Raw genomic sequence first — 23,713 nt, 5'->3', positions numbered from 1 at the left:
ACTGAAGGGCATTTATTATACAAAAGCTTTGATTTATTTTTTCTTTCAGGTTAAGGTAATCATTGAGAAAAGTGACAAATTTGATATTCTAATGACTTCAAGTGAAATCAATGCCACAGGCCACCAGCAGACCATTCTGGTTCCCAGTGAGGATGGGGCAACTGTTCTTTTTCCCATCAGGCCAACACATCTGGGAGAAATTCCTATCACAGTCACAGCTCTTTCACCCACTGCTTCTGATGCTATCACCCAGATGATTTTAGTAAAGGTAAATATTTGATGTCTGAAAGCAATGAAATGGAAATACATAATTAAAAAGAGCAGAAGATTTTTTTTCTCTTGGTTAAATTTTTTGGCATATCTAGTAGGTCGTCGTCTTTACCCTTCTGGTAATGCCTAATCACTTTCTCGTCTGTATGTAAAAATAAATCATTGAGAAGTAATTGCCAATTTCCTCTTTAAATTTAGTCAGGAATGTGACTATAAAGACTAACATCTCTTTTGCAGTCATTTACATCTACAGACTGTGTTACATTGGGATCCTATTAAAACATGGTCAAGTTGATTTGTGGATTTGGAATTTTGGAATGTTTCAGTGAAGGTAAAAGAGCTTTTGTAGATTTTTTTCAGAGAAGACATTCTAGACAGAAAGATAATGAGCATAGTGGATGAACACTTGTATTCTGGGGTGAGGCAACCCTGTGTTTGAATCTCAGCTCTGCCAAGTATGATTTTGAACAAGGCATTTAATCTCCCTGTCTTTGGATAATAATAGGAACTACCTCAAAGGGTTTTTCTCCTTACATTTTCATCTTCTTCTCTGTCATTTCCTTTTTTTTTATTATTATATTTGAAGTTCTAGGGTACATGTACACAACGTGCAGGTTTGTTACGTATGTGTACATGTGCCGTGTTGGTGTGCTGCACCCATTAACTCGTCATTTGCATTAGGTATATCTCCTAATGCTATCCCTTCCCCCATCCCCCCACTTCACAACATGCCCCGGTGTGTGATGTTTCCCTTCCTGTGTCCAGGTGTTCTCATTGTTCAGTTCCCACCTGTGAGTGAGAACATGCGGTGTTTGGTTTTCTGTCCTTGCGATAGTTTGCTGAGAATTATGGATTCCAGCTTCATCCATGTCCCTACAAAAGACATGAACTCATCCTTTTTTATGGCTGCATAGCAGTCCATGGTGTATATGTGCCACATTTTCTTAATCCAGTCTATCATCAATGGACATTTGGGTTGGTTCCAAGTCTTTGCTATTTTGAATAGTGCCGCAATAAACATACATGTGCATGTGTCTTTATAGCAGCATGATTTATAATCCTTAGGGTATATACCCAGTAATGGGATGGCTGGGTCAAATGGTGTTTCTAGTTGTAGATCCTTGAGAAATCACCAAAGTGTCTTCCACAATGGTTGAGCTAATTTACAGTCCCACTAACAGTGTAATAGTGTTCCTATTTCTTCACATCCTCCCTAGCACCTGTTGTTTCCTGACTTTTTAATGATCGCCATTCTAACTGGTGTGAGGTGGTATCTCATTGTGGTTTTGATTTGCATTTCTCTGATGACCAGTGATGATGAACATTTTTTCATGTGTCTGTTGGCTGCATAAATGTCTTCTTTTGAGAAGTGTCTGTTCTTTGCCCACTTTTTGATGGGGTTGTTGGTTTTTTTTTTTTTTTTTTGTAAATTTGTTTGAGTTCTATGTAGATTCTGGATATTAGCCCTTTGTCTGATAAGTAGATTGCAAAAATTTTCTCCCATTCTGTAGGTTGCCTGTTCACTCTGATGGTAGTTTCTTTTGCTGGGCAGAAGCTCTTTAGTTTAATTAGATCCCATCTGTCAATTTTGGCTTTCATTGTCATTGCTTTTGGTGTTTTAGTCATGAAGTCCTTGCCCATGCCTATGTCCTGAATGGTATTGCCTGGGTTTTCTTCTAGGGTTTTTATGTTTTTAAGTCTAACATTTAAGTCTCTAATCCATCTTGAATTAATATTTGTATAAGGTGTAAGGAAGGGATCCAATTTCAGTTTTCTACATATGGCTAGCCAGTTTTCCCAGCACCATTTATTAAACAGGGAATCCGTTTCCCATTTCTTGTTTTTGTCAGGTTTTTCAAAGATCAGATGGTTGTAGGTGTGGTATTATTTCTGAGGGCTATGTTCTGTTCCATTGGTTTATATCTCTGTTTTGGTACCAGTACCATGCTGTTTTGGTTACTGTAGCCTTGTAGTGTAGTTTGAAGTCAGGAGGTGTGATGCCTCCAGCTTTGTTCTTTTGGCAATGTGGGCTCTTTTTTGGTTCCATATGAACTTTAAAGTAGTTTTTTCCAATTCTGTGAAGAAAGTCATTGGTAGCTTGATGGGGATGGCATTGAATCTATAGATTACCTTGGGCAGTATGGCCATTTTCATGATATTGATTCTTCCTATCCATGAGCATGGAATGTTCTTCCATTTGTTTGTGTCCTCTTTTATTTCACTGAGCAGTGGTTTGTAGTTCTCCTTGAAGAGGTCCTTCACATCCCTTGTAAGTTGGATTCCTAGGTATTTTATTCTCTTTGAAGCAATTGTGAGTGGGAGTTCACTCATGATTTGGCTCTCTGTCTGTTATTGGTGTATAGGAATGCTTGTGACTTTTGCACATTGATTTTGTATCCTGAGACTTTGCTGAAGTTGCTTATCAGCTTAAGGAGATTTTGGGCTGAGACGATGGGGTTTTCTAAATATACAATCATGTCTTCTGCAAACAGGGACAATTTGACTTCCTGTTTTCCTAATTGAATACCTTTTATTTCTGTCTGTTGTCCGATTGTCCTTGACAGTACTTCCAACACTATGTTGAATAGGAGTGGTGAGAGAGGCCATCCCTGTTTTGTGCTGGTTTTCAAAGGGAATGCTTCCAGTTTTTGCCCATTCAGTATGATATTGGCTGTGGGTTTGTCATAAATAACTCTTATTATTTTGAGATATGTCCCATAAATACCTAATTTATTGAGAGTTTTTAGCATGAAGGGCTGTTGAATTTTGTCAAAGGCCTTTTCTGCATCTATTGAGATAATCATGTGGTTTTTGTTGTTGGTCCTGTTTATATGATGGATTACGTTTATTGATTTGCATATGCTGAGCTAGCCTTGCATCCCAGGAATGAAGCCCACTTGATCATGGTGGATAAGCTTTTTGATGTGCTGGATTCGGTTTGCCAGTCTTTTATTGAGGATTTTTTGTATCGATGTTCATCAGGGATATTGGTCTAAAATTCTCTTTTTTTGTTGTGTCTTTGCCACGCTTTGGTATCAGGATGATGCTGGCCTCATAAAATGAGTTGAGGGAGGATTCCCTCTTTTTCTATTGTTTGGAATAGTTTCAGAAGGAATGGGACCAGCTCCTCCTTGTACCTATGGTAGAAATCGGCTGTGAATATGTCTGGTCCTGGACTTTTTTTGGTTGGCAGGCTATTAATTATTGCCTCAATTTCAGAACCTGTTATTGGTCTATTCAGGGATTCAACTTCTCCCTGGTTTAGTCTTGGGAGGGTGTAAGTGTCCAGGAATTTATCCATTTCTTGTAGATTTTCTAGTTTATTTGCATAGAGGTGTTTATAGTATTCTCTGATGGTAGTTTGTATTTCTGTGGGATCAGTGGTGATATCCTCTTTGTCATTTTTTATTGAGTCTATTTGATTCTTCTCTCTTTTCTTCTTTATTAGTCTTGCTAGTGGTCTGTCAATTTTGTTGATCTTTTCAAAAAACCAGCTCCTGGATTCATTGATTTTTTGAAGGGTTTTTTGTGTCTCTCTCTCTTCAGTTCTGCTCTGATCTTAGTTATTTCTTGCCTTCTGCTAGCTTTTGAATGTGTTTGCTCTTGCTTCTCTAGTTCTTTTAATTGTGATGTTAGGGTGTCAATTTTAGATCTTTCCAGCTTTCTCTTGTGGGCATTTAGTGCTATAAATTTCCCTCTATACACTGCTTTAAATGTGTCCCAGAGATTCTGGTATGTTGTGTCTTTGTTCTCATTGGTTTCAAAGAACATCTTTATTTCTGTCTTCATTTTGTTATGTACCCAGTAGTCATTCACGAGCAGGTTGTTCAGTTTCCATGTAGTTGAGCGGTTTTGAGTGAGTTTCTTAATCCTGAGTTCTAGTTTGATTGCACTGTGGTCTGAGAGACTGTTATAATTTCTGTTCTTTTACGTTTGCTGAGGAGTGCTTTACTTCCAACTATGTGGTCAGTTTTGGAATAAGTGCGATGTGGTGCTGAGAAGAATGTATATTGTGTTGATTTGAGGTGGAGAGTTCTGTTGATGTCTATTAGGTCCGCTTGGTGCAGAGCTGAGTTCAATTCCTGGATATCCTTGTTAACTTTTTGTCTCCTTGGTCTGTCTAATGTCAACAGTGGGGTGTTAAAGTCTCCCATTATTATTGTGTGGGAGTCTAAGTCTCTTTGTAAGTCTCTAAGGACTTGCTTTATGAATCTGGGTGCTCCTGTTTTGGGTGCATATTTATTTAGGATAGTTAGCTCTTCTTGTTGAATTGATCCCTTTACCATTATGTAATGGCCTTCTTTGTCTCTTTTGATCTTTGTTGATTTAAAATCTGTTTTATCAGAGACTAGGATTGTAACCCCTGCCTTTTTTTGTTTTCCATTTGCTTGGTAGATCTTCCTCCATTCCTTTATTTTGAGCCTATGTGTGTCTCTGCATGTGAGATGGGTCTCCTGAATACAGCACCCTGATGAGTCTTGACTCTTTATCCAATTTGCCAGTCTGTGTCTTTTAATTGGAGCATTTAGTCCATTTACATTTAAGGTTAATATTGTTATGTGTGAATTTGATCCTTTCATTATGATGTTAGCTGGTTATTTTGCTCATTCATTGATGCAGTTTCTTCCTAGCATCGATGGTCTTTACAATTTGGCATGTTTTTGCAGTGGCTGGTACCGATTGTTCCTTTCCATATTTAGTGCTTCCTTCAGGAGCTCTTGTAGGGCAGGCCTGGTGGTGACAGAATCTCTCAGCATTTGCTTGTCTGTCAAGGATTTTATTTCTCCTTCACTTATGAAGCTTAATTTGGCTGGATATGAAATTCTGGGTTGAAACATCTTTTCTTTAAGGATGTTGAATATTGGCCCCCACTCTCTTCTGGCTTGTAGAGTTTCTGCTGAGAGATCACCTGTTAGTCTGATGGGCTTCCCTTTGTGGATAATCCAACCTTTCTCTCTGGCTACGTGGTTATCATGCCATGGTTTTCAGCTCCATCAGGTCATTTAAGGACTTCTCTACATTGGTTATTCTAGTTAACCATTCGTCTAATCTTTTTTCAAGGCTTTTAGTTTCTTTGTGATGGGTTCAAACTTCCTCCTTTTGCTTGAAGAAGTTTGATCATCTGAAGCCTTCTTCTCTCAACTCGTCAAAGTCATTCTCCGTCCAGCTTTGTTCCATTGCTGGCGAGGAGCTGCTTTCCTTTGGAGGGGGAGAGGGGCTCTGATTTTTAGAATTTTCAGCTTTTCTGCTCTGTTTTTTCCCCATATTTGTGGTTTTGTCTACCTTTGGTCTTTGATGTTGGAGATGTACAGATGGGGTTTTGGTGTGGATGTCCTTTCTGTTTATCAGTTTTCCTTCTAACAGTCAGGACTCTCAGCTGCAGGTCTTTTGGAGTTTGCTGGAGGTCGACTCCAGACCCTGTTTGCCTGGGTATCAGCAGCGGAGACTGCAGAAGAGTGAATATTGCTGAACAGCAAATGTTGCTGCCTTATCATTCCTCTGGAAGCTTCGCGTCAGAGGGGTACCCGGCCGTGTGAGGTGTCAGTCTGCCCCTACTGGGGGGTGCCTTCCAGTTAGGCTACTCAGGGGTCAGGGACCCACTTGAGGAGGCAGTCTGTCCATTCTCAGATCTCAAACTCCTTGCTGGGAGAACCACTACTCTCTTCAAAGCTGTTAGACAGGGACATTTAAGTCTGCAGAGGTTTCTGCTGCCTTTGGTTTGGCTGTTGATGTTCTTCTTAATGTTAAAGTCTCTGAAAAGTATTCAGGGCTCCTTCAGCGTTTAAGAAGTAGTCATCTCTTAAAAATGTTTACACATTTTTGTTTCATTTTTCCTTTCCAAGCTTTCCATCCTCTTTTCAATAAAGGAACTGCATCTCGCTCTGTTGTCCAGGCTGGAGTGCAGTGGCGTGATCTTGGCTCACTGCAACCACCGCATCCTGGGTTCAAGCGATTCTCCTGCCTCAGCCTCCCAAGTAACTGGGATTACAGGCGCCTGCCACCAGGCCCAACTAATTTTTGTATTTTTAGTGTAGATGGGGTTTCACCATGTTGGCCAGGCTGGTCTCAAACTCCTGACCTTTAATCTACCCACCTCGGCCTCCCCCAAGTACTTCTTCTTTGTCATTTTCAAGGCCAGTCCATGAGATGCCTTATCTAATTTAACCAGAACTTACTAACAGATTTGAAGTAAGAATAACAAAATGTTAGGCACTGTGTCATCAGATTTAATTCAGTTCCATGGAAATGGTGCCTATTAAGTGTAAATCCTATTGAAAAACACATTTCAGTTAATGAAGTGTACTGAACTTAGTGAGAAAATGTAAAAGTAGGAAAAATTAATCAAAGTTATGGTAATTTATTATAATACAAACTAACAAGAAAACTCATTCTGTGAAATGAATGTATTACTTGTTTAAATAAAATATCTAATTTAAAGAAAACAAAAGAAGAAATGATAGGTGCTTATCTAGCCATACACAAACCTTAGACATAACAGGTCAGATGTTTGTGTTCATATCTGTGTATAGTTCTCTGTAAATATGTGAGTAGAGACCATGTTGATTGTGTTCATTTTTTTCAACAGGCTGAAGGAATAGAAAAATCATATTCACAGTCCATCTTATTAGATTTGACTGACAATAGGCTACAGAGTACCCTGAAAACTTTGAGTTTTTCATTTCCTCCTAATACAGTGACTGGCAGTGAAAGAGTTCAGATCACTGCAATTGGTAAGAATGGAGTATATCACCATTGATTGATTTAATTGTATGCAATCATATATGTTGTTCCTGTAATTATAGATGTATTTTCTTATTGAGTCCTAATAAGAAGAGATGGCAAAAGTTTTAAATTGGGCCCAACAACTGATTATAATATGAAGGCTGGGAAATCATGTATCCTAAAATAGTTCTCAGTCATCAATGTGCATAAGAATCACCTGGGAGTCTGGTTTACTAGGTCTGGAGTGGGGCCTGGGAATCTGCATTTCAAACAAGCTCCTAGGTGTTGGTGATAGTTTTGGCTTGTAGACCACACTTTGAGTAGCAAGGCCTCACTATACTGTGACTGGAGGGAGGGGTCATTCCTAAGAGCAGAGCTTCTGGCTTCTGTGGCTGTCCGCCACTGGTGAATATCAGAATCTTCTAAGGAGCTCTGTAAATACAGAAATGTCTAAGCTCTACTCTAGACCTACTAAGTCAGAATCGCTTGGGCTATGACTTGGTCATGTATATCTTAAAAAGCTTTCACAAGTGATTCTGATAACCAAAGGTTGAGTACTACTGCCTAGAGCAGTTCTCTGTGCAGGATATGAGTAACCTTTACGGTAGAAAGTTACTCACTGACTTTGGTCACCTCTCCTAGTTACTTTCCGTAACATAATAGTACTTTTCAAAAATTGGCAATTTATAATTGTATAAATTTATGAGATACAAAGTGGTATTATGATTTATGAATGCAATGTGGAATAACTAAATCAAGCTGGTTGACGTACTCATCACCTCAAATACTTACGTTTTTTTTGGTGGGGGGAGAACATTTGAAATTTGCTCTCTGAGCACTATTTATTTATTTATTTATTTATTTATTTATTTATTTTATTTTTGAGATGGAGTCTCACTCTGTCGCCCAGGCTGGAGTGCAGTGGCCCGATCTTGGCTCACTGCAAGCTCTGCCTCCCAGGTTCATGCCATTCTCCTGCCTCAGCCTCCTGAGTAGCTGGGACTATAGGCACCCGCCACCACGACTGGCTAATTTTTTTTGTATTTTTTAGTAGAGATGGGGTTTTACCGTATTAGCCAGGATGGTCTTGATCTCCTGACCTCATGATGCACCTGCCTTGGCCTCCCAGAGTGCTGGGATTACAGGCGTGAGCCACCGCGCCTGGACTTTATTTATTTATTTTGATGGAGTCTCTCTCTGTCTCCCAGGCTAGAGTACAGTGGCGGGATCTTGGCTCACTGCAACCTCTGCCTCTTGGAGTTCAAGCGAGTCTCCTGCCTCAGCCTCCTGAGTAGCTGGAATTACAGGCACGTGCCACCACGCCCAGCTAGTTTTTGTATTTTTAGTAGAGATGGGCTTTCCCCATGTTGGCCAGGCTGGTCTCGAACCTCTGACCTCAGGTGATCCACCATCCTTGGCCTCCTAACGTGCTGAGATTACTGGTGTGAGCCATGGCACTCGGCCTTTCTTAGCAGTTTGGAAATGTACAATACTCTTGTTATTAACTATATTTACCATGCTAAAAGTACTTTTTTTTTTTTTTTTTTTTGAGATGGAGTCTTTCTCTGTAGCCCAGGCTGGAGTGCAGTGGTGTGATCTCAGTTCACTGCAACCACTGCCTCCTGGGTTCAAGCAATTCTTACACCTCAGCCTCCCATGAAGCTGGGACTACAGGTGTGTGCCACCATGCCCGGCTAATTTTTTGTATTTTCATTAGAGACGAGATTTTACCATGTTGTCCAGGCTGGTCTCAAACCCGTCACCTCAGGTGATCCGTCTGCCTCGGCCTCCCAAAGTGCTGGGATTACAGGCATGAGCCATTGCACCTGGCCTAAAAGTATTTTTTAATTAAACACGGTGTCTATACAATTGGTGTTATTAGTCAGGGTTCTCCAGAGAAACAGAACCAATAGGAGATACTTATATATAAAAGGAGGTTTATTATGAGGAATTGGCTCATGCAATTATGTAGGCTGAGAGGTCCCATGATCTGCTTTTGCAAGCCGGAGACCCAGGAAAGCTGGTAGTATAATTCACTCCGAGTCCACAGGCCTGTGAACCAGGGGAACTGATGATGTAAATCCCAGTCCTCGGAGAAGATGAGATGAGATGTCTCAGCTCAAGTAGTGTGGCAGGAAAAAAAGGTGAATTCCTCCTTCCTCAAGCTTTTGTCTATTCAGGCTCTCAGTGGATTGGATGGTGCCCACACACACTGGAGAGGACAATCTGCTGGACCCAGTACACCAATTCAAATGCTAGTGTCATCTAGAAACACCCTCACAGACACTCAGAAACAATGCTTAATCTAGGCATCCCTCGGCCCACTGAAGTTGACACACAAAATTAACCCTCACAAATGGTTTGTTTGTATAGTTGTGCTTTACAAATAACTGAAGAAAACATTTTAATTAATGACGTCTAATAGTTTGTTAGGTCTTTCTTTTTTTTTTTTTTTGTGATGGAGTCTCGCTCTGTCGCCCAGGCTGGAGTGCAGTGGCAAGATCTCCGCTCACTGCAAGCTCCGCCTCCTGGGTTTACGTCATTCTCCTGCCTCAGCCTCCCGAGTAGCTGGGACTAGAGGTGCTCGCCACCACACTCTGCTGATTTTTTGTGTTTTCAGTAAAGATGGGGTTTCACTCTGTTAGCCAGGCTTGTCTCGAACTCCTGACCTTAGGTGATCCACTCGCCTCGGCCGCCCAAAGTGCTGGGATTACAGGCGTGAGCCACCGCGCCCGGCCTGTTTGTGAGGTCTTTAAGGTGTTAGGACCTAAAACACATTTTTACAGTTCTTTTATATTTTCACTGGCAGGTGTAATGCTTTTTTATTATAACCCAAACAACCAGTCCGTAGGCAGAGGACTTTCTTTGGAGGCATATATATGTGTGTGTGTATCTATCTATCTATCTATCTATCTATCTATCTATCTATCTATCTATCTATCTATATTTTTTGGAAGAGACAGGGTTTAGCTATGTTTGCCCCAGGCTGAACTTGAACTTCTGAGCTCATGCAGTCCTCCTGCATCAACCCCTTGCATAGCTGGGACTACAGGCATGCATCTCTGTGCCTGGCCAATTCTTAAAAGGAATTAAATAAGCTCTCTATTTAGGGGAATAAATTCTTTTTAAGCATCTCACACAGTGTTGGGATGCTGGGAAATGCACTACACATACACACACACACATGCACACATATACACAGAGGGAAGGAGCCTGGCTTTTTAAATATATACCATCACTCCTTACATAGGAACGATTCTATCTGTGGTCATGGAAATACCCTGAGGCTTAATTTTTATGCTTGATGTAAAGAATGGATTTTCAAGTTTTATTTTTACATGTTGTTTTAAAGGCCTATTTTGTATCCCAGAATGTATGAATTTTAGCTTCCTTCTTTGAACTTTGATAGTCTGTGTTCACTTTGAATATTAAACACATAGCCTGCAGTGGTAATAATATAACCTCTATTTTTTTCTTTGTATTCACATCTAAAATTTAAGCTATGCTGGCACAGCTTCAGCCTATTCATATGAAACAGGTTCTTTTCCCTTTTTTTTTCATAATTTTTAGGATCACATTTTCACTAGGTATTTGGACTTGGCATGGTATAAGTTTTCAAAATAAACGACATAGAAGGATACTGTTATCTATACAGCTTAACAATGGCAGGGCCAAAATATGAACTCAGCCTTCATATTTCTGAATTTTTACTATTTTTCCCTGAGTTGCGGTGTTGGGATGTGGTTAGAGGGTTTTTAAAGCATGTGTTTTGTTTAATTTTAGATTACTAACTTTGAAGAATATTCCTAATCCTTTTGGTCCTGAGATTAATTGAAATACTTGTATTTGTTGTTGCTAAATAGAACACATTGGAAAACACTACAATCCTCATTGTTTTTTAAAAAATTATTTCTGAAGTGCTTGTGGTGTACTAGTAAGAAATAAGAATAAAATTTTGTTTGCGTGAATACTACTAATAAAACGTTTCTTTCCTGTATGAGTGATGGTGTCTTACTGATCAATTCTGTACATTAAAAAAATTTTTTTTTAAAATTATTTTTTGCCTAATTTATGCCATATGCTTAACTGAGCTAAAAATGTCGTCTTTCATCACACGACCTACAAGTTCAGTACCAGAGCATTGTTATTTTTTTGACCAGTCTTCTAAAAGCTTGATGTAAAGTTTCAACTGTGTTCTAAGCAGTGGAATATTCATATTGCTTCAATGACAGAGGCCTTCTGTACTCAGTGGAAGTCTCTTTGCCACCAGCAGGTAGTTGTTACTGAGTATTTACTGAATGAATTGCATGTCTTGTGCTTCCAGGAGATGTTCTCGGTCCTTCCATCAATGGCTTAGCCTCATTGATTCGAATGCCTTATGGCTGTGGTGAACAGAACATGATACATTTTGCTCCAAATATTTACATTTTGGATTATCTGACTAAAAAGAAACAACTGACAGATAATTTGAAAGAAAAAGCGCTTTCATTTATGAGGCAAGGTAAGCATTTTAGAGACCTACATTTGTTCGTAGAAAAAAATTTGTTTTTTTTTTCAGGTAAGGTTCATTCTAGACCATATTGCAAAATAGGTGGATTTTGTCTTAGGTAAGTGATGGGCTACACGGTGTTGACATGTGCAGGAAGTGCAAACAATGGAAAGCTGTTACTGTTCTTCCTTTAGCTAACTTCACTCACTGCTACTAAGATGTTTGTTAGTAATGGCTTAAGAGTTAGTTTCTGGAGGGGACTTGTATTATACTAAGGGATCTGAAATTTAAAACTCCTTAAAAATCTAGAGGAATACTCATTCATTCATTATTTACACATTTGTGGAGTGTTTCTTAGTGCTAGGATCAGTTCTTGTGCCAAAAAAACAGAGGGAGCCAGGGCCTGTCTTCTTAAGGAATTCGCTGCTCAGTGGAGAAGATGGTTTGTATGTAAACAGACGCAGTGCTGTGTGGTGGGGACCTTCTCGGTGCATTTAACATGTCAAGCAGATGGGGGTTAGGGGAGAAATGTTTGTATGAAGAGGACCTGCTGGACTCGAGGAAATGCCATGCTAGTGAAGACTGTATCCTGAATCCTTGAAAGGTGGTAACTTCACAGGCATCCAGATCCTTTGTTTTGGCAACTTGTTAATAATAGCAGTTAACATGAGATGAGTGTGTCCTGTGTGGCAGGCAGTGTTCTAAGCATTTTACATCTCATACCTCATTGAAGGCTCACCATTAGTATTAGCATGATCCTGTTTTTTTGCAGATGAGTGAGGAAGCTGAGGTGTGGAAAAGTTAGCTAACTTGTCCAGGGTCATATAATCATATAGAGCTGGGATTTGGACTCTGAGCCTATGCTCTTGACATCCATACCTAGGAGGAAACAAAGAGATGTGAGACATATTTAATGATAATAGTAAAGTAAATTTGATTTTCTGAAATACTCCGAAAGCCAACCAAAAATTACAGTCTCAGTTTTTCATTTCCTTATTAGTGGACCTCTAGCACAAACTCTCTGGCTGTTTCTGTCTGCACAATTTGTATGATATATCCTGTCCATCAAATTCATGAAGATTAGAAGGGCTCACACAAACTGATGAAAAATGAGGATTCACTATAATCTAAGAAAAATGTAGTTCCACACTTTCCAACTCCTATTTTTTTTAGTTTTTGTTTTTTGTAACAAATGGATTAAATGAAAAGTAGAGGCAAGCTATTAATTGATTGCTGATTTTTCCACAGAAGAATTAGAAAACTCGGTAAAGACGCCATTTGAATACGAGCTTTTCTTCCAGTTTCCCTTATTGTGTAGAGATTTTTTAAATTCTAAACTAATTCTATGTAATGACAGTAATAGCAACTAAGTCTGTTTAAATGTTTTATGCATGTTTCATTTAATTCTCACAAAAACTCTAGGAGTAGGTGTACCATTATTATTTCCATTTTATAGATGAGGAAATTGAGGTACAGAGAGGTTAAATAATTTATCCATGGTGGCCTGGCTCCACCGTCCACCTTGTTCCTCAGAACACTATGGGATAATTCTGATTTGCGGTGTTCTCGGGTTTTTAGAAGCAGTGGGATATGATGGAAAGGACCAGGAATCGGGACAGGATGCTTGAGTATCACCACCGTGTAAGAAGTCTCACTGGAGGTTTTGATAAAATAGTAAGGGAGGAACATGGGATCCTGTAGGGAAGGAGGCACCAAAGGTTAGAATATGGAGTGTCAGATTAGACTGAAGTAAGCTATAAGGTGTTGGGTTTAAGTAGATGAGCTAGAGTCAGTGTCTGAAGATCTCTGTGGGATAGAATGGCACAGACAAAGGCTGAGTGGGAGTCAAGGGGTTGTGGGTCAGGAACAATGCAGTGTATGAGACCACAAACCAAGGGAGACCAGCGTTTAGAATCAGGGCTGAGTGTGGCCTGAGTTCTGATGTGGGGAAGGACATAGTGGTATATTTTCTCTTAGATTAGGGCCAGACCCTGCAGGCACTGTGACCAACCCTGAAACGCAGCAGGTGGTTAGGTCCTCTGGGAAATTTGTAGAGCTCCAGCAGTTGGAATTTCCTGTATAGAGTTGCCCATGTAAAATTATCCTTGTTTATACACATTTGTGGATTGGTCATGTTTTAAATATATACATACAGGAATAACCTTTTTCAAACTTTATTATAATTAAATTTAAGTGGTACCAAGTGGTCTCTGTGGTATATTGTGTGCCATGCTAAAAACAAATGAGATCTTTACACATTGGCATAATGGCTGTAATTAAGGAGATAAGTAAAAATTATTTGGAATTATCATGATTGAACTTTGTAGCTTTTGAAAACAAGATTCCAATTTGTATTCAAGATTTAGTTTGTTTTGAAGTAGAAACTACATAGGGATTAGACTGGTGCTTTATAATTTGGTATATATTCTTTGGGATATTTTAATACAATAAGGTAAAATATTTTAGAAAATGCCACATAACTCCATATTTATATATGCTTTATGAGCTGTAACTTTGGCTAATCAAATATTAATGCTTTAAAAAGATAGAATAAATTTTACATAGCTTGAAACATGTAAGCAGTGAAAAGTCATTCCTTAAAAATAATTTCAGTAGGTGTTTTAGATACTTTCGCTGTCAGCAGCCATCCTACAAAATGAATGGTCCAAATCCTCAGTATCTGTTGTTTTCCCAAAGCAGTGCTAGTCCCTCAGGTCAGTCCTGGCCAGGTAGGTGGCCAAACTGTAGTTTTTCGAAGTAACCCAGTGAGGGTCTCTACTGATTGCCTGAGATCCCTCCTCACATCTGTTGGTTGTTAGAAAGTGCAGCGGCCAGAGTGCAAAAAAAGCATCATTCTCTAAATGCCAAGTAGTCCTCCCAAGTGTTGAGGATGCTGAGCGCTACAGCTGTAAAGTAGGCGAGTCCCCCCTTGGGAGGAAGTAGATTGGGGCATAGCACTGGCTGTGGAGGCAGTCAGACCTAGGCTTGCATCCTGGCTCCCACCTTGGACCAGGTCCTTAGTCTCTCCAAGGCTTGGTTTTCTCACCTGCAAGACAGGGATAGTAAAAGAACCCGCTTGGATAATAAAAGAACTTGTTTTGAGGAGTCAGTGAGATATGTCAGCATTTTATTCAACACATAATAAGTGCACAACAAATATCAGCTATATTAGAATTGGTTGCCTCTAACTAGGGAGTTAGGGGTTAATGTCAGTGAATAAATGCTGTCCATTCTCCCTCTAAAAACTGATATGAAAATCTTCTACTTCTCTCCATCCCACTGCTTATTGTTCCATACAAGCATGATTGCTCACTGGACTACTCCAATGGCTTGCTGAGTAGTCTGTCTTTTTCCGTGTTCCCTTCCCTTCTGTACGTTCTCCATATAATATGAAAGGGATCTTTGAAAACGTCAGATCTTGTCACTTGCTTGCTTATGATCCTGCAGTGGGCTCCCAGCTTCAGCCTACAGGGTCCTGGGTGACCTGGCGTGGCCTCCCTCCTTAGCCTCATCTGGAGCTGGCTGTGTCTGGAACACTTTGAGCTCCGTGCTGCTTCAGGGACATGGCGCTTGCTCTTCCTTCTCCTGGCATGCTTTCCCCCTAGATCTTTCCATGGCTGCTCCTTTTCATCATTCAGTTGATGTTTGCCTCAGAGTGGCCTTCCCTGACCACTTAGTAACTCTAATTTGTACTACTCCATTTTATTTCTTCACTTAACATTATTTAAAATTCTCCTGTCCATCATCTGTCCCTGCATTTAGAGGGGGAGCTCTGTGACAGTGGGGACCATGTTTGACCTTCATTGTATAGCTATGTGGGCACTTCAATAAATCCAGAATGGGTGAATGACTTATTATTAATATTAACATTTTTGGACTTTAGGTCCATCATCCTAATGTGAATATTGGGTCCAGAAGATCTCTGAAGCGCCCCACAATGTAGTATGATGATCTCTGGGCACTAATGGGTCTACCTGGCCTTGGCATTCTCTTAGCAGCTAAGAAGTGTGACCAGTGATTTCCATGTGCTACTCTTTGAGCTGGTGAAGTGGCTGATGAAAGTCAGCACGGTGGAGCTTCCCAAAAATACATCATCTCACAAACTGAACTAAATTATATTTCAAAGTATTGGACAAAAGCTTCTCGGTATAATGCTTTTCATTATGAAATCAGTGTCTCATTTCAGAGTCTCTCTTTTTTCTTTTGCCATCACATTTGCCAAAGTCCTTTAAATATACCGTAGTTGTTTTTATTGTTTTAAGAAATTAAAGTAGCTTCGGTGTGAGTCATGATTATATTATTTAAATGTCATTTATGGAACAGCGCATTGTTTTACTTAAATCATGCTTGGCCCAGGAGTTCTGTAACCTAAGCTATTATTTTGTTGGTCGAAACAACAGCTACATCATTGAATGAAGTGTCTTTGCTGTCAAAAAGTGAAACGGAACCATAACATGAAAACTGTTTTTGATAAGGACTGGAAATCCTGAACCTGTTAATTGAAGATTTAAACCATTTGTTTTCCTCAGATATTTAAATCATAGTGCTTGCAGTTCAACTTTCTAAAGTGAGACTCAAACCAAGTCTAATTGAAAAATTTTATTTCCTCCATTGAAATAAAAACGAGAGAAAGAAGGCTTCAGAATTCGGATGTTGCCATTGGTCACAAGTATGGCTAGTGGCCATAGCTTAAAAAATAGCTTAAAAAACTGTGATGTTCCCACTTTCCATTTCATGTCATAGAAAGTAAGCAAGTTCATAATGATTTCTTTTAATACAGAGAATTTTTAAAATCAGCTTATTACCAGAGAAAATTCTTGAAATAGTCACAAGTAGCCAACTTTACTTCTTTTATTTACATGTAATTTTGACACTTACGGTAAATCAAGTTAAACTATGTTTAGAATGTTACTTTTTCATTTGTTTGTGAACAGTGTTTTTATCTTTATTATAATAAAGTTTGAAATTTTACATTCATGGCTATTCCAAAGAAAATTTGTAACCCAGAACAGGATGTGTGTTATCTGACCCTTTATGAAGGGCTCATGGGTTTTTATCCTAATAGCCTCTGGACTTCTCCTGCATTTCAATTTTCAGAAGTCTATGAAAGTTCTGAGCATATGATTACTTTTCAAACTCAAGAGCTGTTCCTAAAATGATTATCTTATAGGTGATACTCTTATTCATAAACTTTTGGAGAGAGCTGTTTTTGCCTTTCTCGTCTCTTGTGATGTAAAGTCTCCAACGTAGATGACTGCTCTGGAAAGCTGAGTTGTTGTATTAACAACAAACATTATAGACAAGTCATCAGTGTCCTGTTTTTGAGATGGAGTCTTGCTCTGCTGTCTAGTCTGGAGTGCAGTGGTGTGATCTCGGCTCACTGCAACCTCTGCCTCCCAGGTTCAAGTGATTCTCCTGCCTCAGCCTCCCAAGTAGCTGGGACTACAGGTGTGTGCCACCACACCTGACTATTCTTGTGTTTTTAGTAGAGATGGGGCTTCACCATATTAGCCAGGCTGGTTTCCAACTCCTGACCTCAGGTGATCCACCCACCTTGGCCCCCCAGAGTGCTGGGATTACAGGCATGAGCCACTGTGCCTGGCCCTGTTTTGTTTATGGAATGGAAATTAGGCTTGATACACTGGGACGATTTGGAGGACAAACAGCCGAGGGATCCACAATGATGCATGCTGGTTTAAGATGAGGAAGGAAACCTCACAGGAGACTCCCACAAGGAGACATATGAGTTCTCTCTAGGTTCCGAATTTCTCCCTTACTTTTTCATGGGAGCAGAGCTAGTGGTTTGGATTCTCAGTGTTATCTAAACCTGCTCAAGAAATTCACTGCAAAACAGTGATTGTCTGTGGCCTCTTCTCTGGGCTGGCTGCCTCTAGTGGAAGAATGGTGCTAGTTGTTGATATTAATGGGGAATGTTGGAGGTCAGCCACCTGAGGGGTAATTTCCATAAGCACTGATCTCATCTTCATGATCTCATCTCTGACCAGTTTCACAATATCTCATACTTGGAACTGCCGTTGTTGATGTGATCTGGGGGCATGGAGGCACATGGTCCTCTCCTCGAGGTTGGTCTTTCTGTCACAAAAGTACCTCCTGTAGGGATTGAGGGCCTCAAACCTCTTTTCTTTTTTCTTCTTCCCTCTCCTCTCCTTCTCCTCTCTTCTTTCCTTTTCCTCTTTTTTCTTAGATTGAGTTCATAGTTAAACTCTGGCTATCTGAAGAATTTAGTCCTTAATTGAAAATTGAGGGAGAATGCCCTGGACTCTCTTGCTGATTTTTTTGGTGAACATTAATTATTTTGCTTCTCTGTGATCCCTGGCTGCCTCTGAAAAATGAGATAATATACTGCGTTTTTAAAGTTTATGTGAAAACTAAAATATGATAAAATGAACTAGAGTAGTGATAATGCCTATCATTTAATTTTTTCCCACTTTTGTTTATGTTTTGAACATGTAGAACATTAACATGCTTCCAAAAGACAAACTGATTGATTTTGAGAAGTATATTCAAAAGAGTATCTCTTCTTCCCCTTTTCTTTTTCCCTACTCCTCGTTGGTAACTGTATCAGGCAGTTCTTGCATTACTATAAAGAAATACCTGAGGCTGGGTAATTTATAAGAAAAGAGGTTTAATTGGCTCATGATTCTGCAGGCTGTGCAGGAAGCATAGTGCCGGCATTTCCTTCTAGGAAGGTCTCAGGAAGCTTACAATTGTGGCAGAAGGTGAAGTGGGAGCAGGCATATCACATGGTGAAAACAAAAACAGAGAGACAGTGTTGTGGGGAGGTGCCACAAACTTTTAAATGACCAGATCTTGCGATAACTCACTCACTATCTCAAGGACAGCACCAAGATCCAATCACCTCCTACTGGGCCTTACCTCCAACATTGAGGATTATAATTGAACACGAGATTTTTTTTTTTTTTAAAAGACAGGGCCTCTCCCTTTGTCCAGGCTGGAGCGCAGTGGCACAATCATGGTTCACTGCAGCCTTGACTTACTGGGCTCAGGTGATTCTTCCACTTCAGCCTCCCGAACAGGTAGGACTACAGGCACGTACCACCATGCTAATTTTTTTTTTTTTTGTATTTTTGTAGAGACAGGCTTTTGTCATATTGCCCAGGCTGGTCTCAAACTCCTGGGTTCAAGTGTTCCACTCGCCTTGGCCTCCCAAAGTACTGAACCTTGGCAATAAGTGAACCTTGGTGCCTGGCTTCATTTCCCCTTTTTATTACACAGAAGGTAGTATATCTAGATGTACTATTTTATACTTTGCCTTTTTCACTTCACAGTGTATCCAGGAAATTACTCTGCATCAGTGGACCGAGATATTCCTCATTCTTTTTTTCACAGCTGCATAGTACGCCATCATGTGTATGTGCCATAGTTTATTCAATCAGTCTCCAGTTTTTGGGCACTAAGATTGTTTCAGTTATGTTACAATTACAAATAATGCTGTAATGAATAATCTTCTGCATATATATTTTTGTATTGTTGGAGGCGTGTCTTCAGGGTAGATTCCTAGAACTGGAATTACTGGGTCGGGGGGTAAGGTCATTCCCCTACATGGTAGTTATACCCTTCTGAATTCCCTCTAGCAGTGGATCAGTGCTGGTTTCCATACAGCTCACCCAACAGAAGTAGTGATCAAAATTTTGAATCTTAATGCTAATCTGATGGGAGAGAAATGGTATCTCAGTGTAGGTTTAATTTGAGTTTCTCCTATTATGAAGTTGAACATGTTTTCTATATTGAAATTTGTCTTTATATTTTTGTCTTTTGTGACTCATCTCTTTTGTCTTTTATTCACTTATTTTTATAGGACTTTTTATCCTTTACCCTACTTTTTAAAAAGTTGTTTATGGCCGGGCGCGGTGGCTCACGCCTGCAATCCCAGCACTTTGGGAGGCCGAGGCGGGTGGATCACAAGTTCAGGAGATCGAGACCACGGTGAAACCCCGTCTCTACTAAAAATACAAAAAATTAGCCGGGCGCGGTGGCGGGCGCCTGTAGTCCCAGCTACTCAGGGGGCTGAGGCAGGAGAATGGCGTGAACCCGGGAGATGGAGCTTGCAGTGAGCCGAGATCACGCCACTGCACTCCAGCCTGGGTGACAGAGTGAGACTCCGTCTCAAAAAAAAGAAAAGTTCTTTATATATGTATGTACATGTATGTAATAACATATAAACATACACAAAAATTGTATAATATTGATATTAGCTGTTTATCCATCTTATATGTTGCAAATATGGTCTTTTAATTTATTTGTTAAGCCTTGCTTATAGTCTTTTTTGCCTTGGAATAGTTTAAAAACTTAAAAAAAAATCAAATGCATTAATGTTTTTATTTTATTGCATCTGGTGCTTAGAGAGCCTTCCTCTACACCTACTAGAGAGTAATGCCTATTGTTTGTTGAGAGCTTTCCATGTAAACGGTGCTATACTGAGGACTTTTCTTCTTTTATCATGTTTAATAATTGGAAGAGCTCTGTGATTTACTAGGAGCCAGTGGCCTTGGAGCCAGTGAGACCTTGGCTGCTTACTTCACTCCGTCAGTGGTGTGATCTTGCACATGGTGTCTGTATCTGCTGAGTTTCAGTCTCATTATCCGCAAAAAAGGGAATAATAATAGCGTCTATGTCAGAGGGTTCTTGTGAGAATTACCTGAGTTAATCCTGCAAAGGACTTTGAACAATTCCTGACATCTAATGAGTGCTGAATGAAAGTTGGCTAATTACTGTACCATAATAATTCAATTAGAAACATAAAGGGTATAATCTAATGCTCCCTTCTTCAAATTGAGCAAAGTTCTGTCATCACTTTAAATGTTTATATTTCTTTTACCATAAGTTTTAAATATCACCGTGAAACAGAGTATCTTGTTTTCTTTTTTTCTTTACGCATTTTGTTTTATTGTAACTTAAATCAGATACTTAAATCTAGGATTTCTTTTGGAAAGACTCAGGGAGAAATTTGGGACCTGAAGGTGAGAGCACATTAACCGTAATTTCAAACCATTAATGCTTATGTTTCGTTAGTCAAATAAGAATTGTGTTATAGTTCTGGATGCTTCTAAAATATGATGTTCATAAAGTCAAACTTGTTTATTACTGCAGTTCATTGGGGAATGATTTCAACATTTTACAAATGAGTATGGTTGCCCGGCTTTGCCGTGGCTGTGCTGCAAAGCTCAGGCTGTGTGCCCTTCTCTGCTAATAGTGGAATCCTGTAATTTTTAGAAGGATTTTTGGCTATTAGAGAGTCGTTGATAATTCCTTGAGCTGGAAATGTTCCCGCTAATGCTTGCTTTTTTAGTGATAAGTTATTGCTGTCTTAACTTTATTTTTAGCAAGTTAGTTTATTGCGGGTTGTTTGGTGAATCCTTTAGTGTTTGGCCTATGTTTTCTCACACTGGACTTTGAGATCTGTGTGCATTGCTTTGCAAATGTGAAACATCTGCTTTTTATTTGCAATCATTTATTTGTAACTATTTGCAAATATGACACATCTGCTTTTATTAATGCAGATATATAAGCCTTAACTCCCTCCCTAATTTACTTCTGTAATGATGCTTCATTGCCACCACTGAATGTATATATATGGAAACATGGAATTGCTGGGTAGGCAGGCAAGTTGGTTTTTTGGTTTACCTCAGTTGGCGATGGCCCCAAAATTTAAGAGCCACTGTCTTAGATTATTTAGCATTTCCTCCTCTGTATTGCTGGTCTAAGAATAGAAAATGCTTTTATTTTCTACTTTGGCCTTAAACTTTAATTAATGATATCCTACATAGTATTTTTCTTGTGTAGCAAACAATTCTAGATTACTAAGCATTGAAACAATTATGGTGAACACTAGAGAGTTAAATAAAAGTCTGCCTTTAATTTGCTTGCTTTTGAATGGCTAGAAGTATCATCTATGCCATGGTGATCTTTAAATTTACTTTAATTTGGGATACCACAGGTTTTTTTTTTTTTTTTTTTTTGAGATGGAGTTTTGCTCGTTGCCTAGGCTGGAGTGCAACGATGTGATCTGGGCTCACTGCAACCTCTGCCTCCTGGGTTCAAGCGATTCTCCTGCCTCAGCCTCCCGAGTAGCTGGGATTACAGGCATGTGCCACCATGCCCAACTACTTTTTGTATTTTTAGTAGAGATGGGGTTTCACCATGTTGGTCAGGCTGGTCTCAAACTCCTGACTTCAGGTAATCCACCTGCCTCGGCCTCCCAAAGTGCTGGGATTATAGGCGTGAGCTACCATACCCGGCCAGGATATCACAGTTTTTATTTTATGCATTTTGCTTGAAAAGTCCTGGATTTTAAATTTCCAACAGCACTTAAAATAGAAGCTACTCAATATTAGTTCTTGGTTTGATTTCTTCTTTCCCCTCTCTGCCCATATTTCCTCAATATGAAGTCATAATTAGAAACTTTCATCCATTACAAGTTAATGATTACTTTGAAGATCTGTCCATTTTTATGTCTTTAGGTTACCAGAGGGAACTTCTCTATCAGAGGGAAGACGGCTCTTTCAGTGCTTTTGGGAATTATGACGCTTCTGGGAGTACTTGGTAAGTGTTTTTGCCAACTGAACAAATCTGTGTCATGGAATGAAATTGACAGATATATCTCTATATATTGTAGACTGGGAGGTTACTTTTTCCTTAGTCTGACTTTAAAAAGAAATTTTCTTTTTAAAGTATTATTTTCAAACATTAACAAATGTTTTTATTTAGAAAAGATAAGTTATAAATCTTTGTGTGTGTGTGTGTAAGAAACAGAAATAAAAATACTTTATGATGATGGTGCAGCTGATAAAATCAGTTAGAAATGCCGGGTGATTGTGGCACAGCTTTTTTCTTAATCTTCCATGACTAATGCAAGTGTTGTGTTAATGGAGTCAAGGTAGTTTCTTTAAGATTTTGTGTGTGTGTGTGTGTGTGTGTGAGAGAAAAACAAACACTGATGGAATTAAGTATGAACAGCCAGTTTCCTCCAGACTGGAATCTCTATGTGGCTGATTTTGGATGATTAATCTCTCTTCTTGTACTTATCTTCAATTTCCTATTGTACTCGGAAAAAGATTAACTCACTGTATCAATCAGGATAGACTAGGAGTGCTGTAGTAACAACCAACCTACTCAATCTAAGCAATTAACAGTGAAGGGATTTCTTGTTCTTGCTGCCTTTCCATTGTGGTCAGCAGGGGGCTCTGCAGCTGCCAACGTGTCCACGTCTCCAGTAGGAGGCTCCAGGTTTGCCACAGCCCGGAAAGAGGAGGCTGGAATCTGTAGCACTGGCAATTAGAGACTTCATCCTGAATGTATCATTTCTACTCATTTTATCCTTCTCAGAGCTGGTCACGTGGCTATGCCTAACCTCACTGGGGCAGGAAAGTGAATTCCTCTGTGTAACCAAAGTAAAAGAGAACTGGATATTATTGAATATTAGTAATGTTTACCACACGAAACTTTATATAACATGAAACAGATCTGCTTCACATTTTCTCTTGGCCTTGGCCTGAGTCAGGATATAGAACCATAAATAGAAACCTTTTAGTGTTTTAGTGCTTGATGTTCTTTTTACCTCAGTATAGTGTTTTGTAGCAGGGACTGGCCAACTGTTCTGTAAAGGGTCAGATTTTAAGTATTTCAGGCATTTCGGGCCACGTAGAGTCTCTGTTGCATGCTCTTCCCTCTTCCTCCCTCTCCTCCCTCTTTCTTTCCTGTCTTTGTTTTTTTCTTTTCCTTCTCCTTTTAATTTGGCAGGTGGGGGCTGGGGTGGTACACACATAAACAGGCCCTGAGCTGTATTCCGCTTGAGGGCCAGATTTGGGCCAGGCAGATTTGGCCCACAGGCTGCCGTTGGCTAACTCCCATTCTATAGGAGAGAAAAATATTTCCCCCGCTTGAAGTACTACAGTTTGCTTGTGAACTATGTGTACATTCTTCATCCACAGCTTTGGGGTTGAGTGAAGTGTGTTGGAGCTCTTCTTTGGTAAATATCTAGAACAGTCCAAAGATGAATAACCTTGGACAATTTATTTAACTCTGTTGGACTGTCAAATTCTCAGTCTACAAAATAATGGAGCTGGATTACATAATTTCTAAATTCCTTTTCAAATCTGAAATTTTTGAGTCAACATGGAATTTCTTGGCCAAGCTCAAGTGGAAACCAGGTCTGCCTGCTAGAGAGAGTTGCTTACCTTGTCCCTTTGC

At 39.6% G+C, this 23,713-nt stretch overlaps 1 protein-coding gene across 2 annotated transcripts in view; it reads left to right on the top strand.

The window, feature by feature from the left end:
- The window catches only part of CD109 (CD109 molecule), a 139,846-nt gene that overhangs the window by 99,085 nt on the left and 17,048 nt on the right, over window positions 1-23,713 (top strand). For both annotated transcript variants that reach the window (XM_003897811.5, XM_009205539.3), the window contains 4 exons: window positions 50-268; window positions 6,857-7,001; window positions 11,318-11,494; window positions 21,985-22,066. In XM_003897811.5, the coding sequence (XP_003897860.2) occupies window positions 50-268; window positions 6,857-7,001; window positions 11,318-11,494; window positions 21,985-22,066 (623 nt within the window). The remainder of the gene's footprint in view (window positions 1-49; window positions 269-6,856; window positions 7,002-11,317; window positions 11,495-21,984; window positions 22,067-23,713) is intronic.

Source organism: Papio anubis, chromosome 6 (assembly GCF_008728515.1).
Source record: "Papio anubis isolate 15944 chromosome 6, Panubis1.0, whole genome shotgun sequence".
NCBI classification, from domain to species: domain Eukaryota; kingdom Metazoa; phylum Chordata; class Mammalia; order Primates; family Cercopithecidae; genus Papio; species Papio anubis.
Note: the sequence above shows the minus strand (reverse complement) of the source record. Positions and strands in the feature narration are given on the sequence as shown.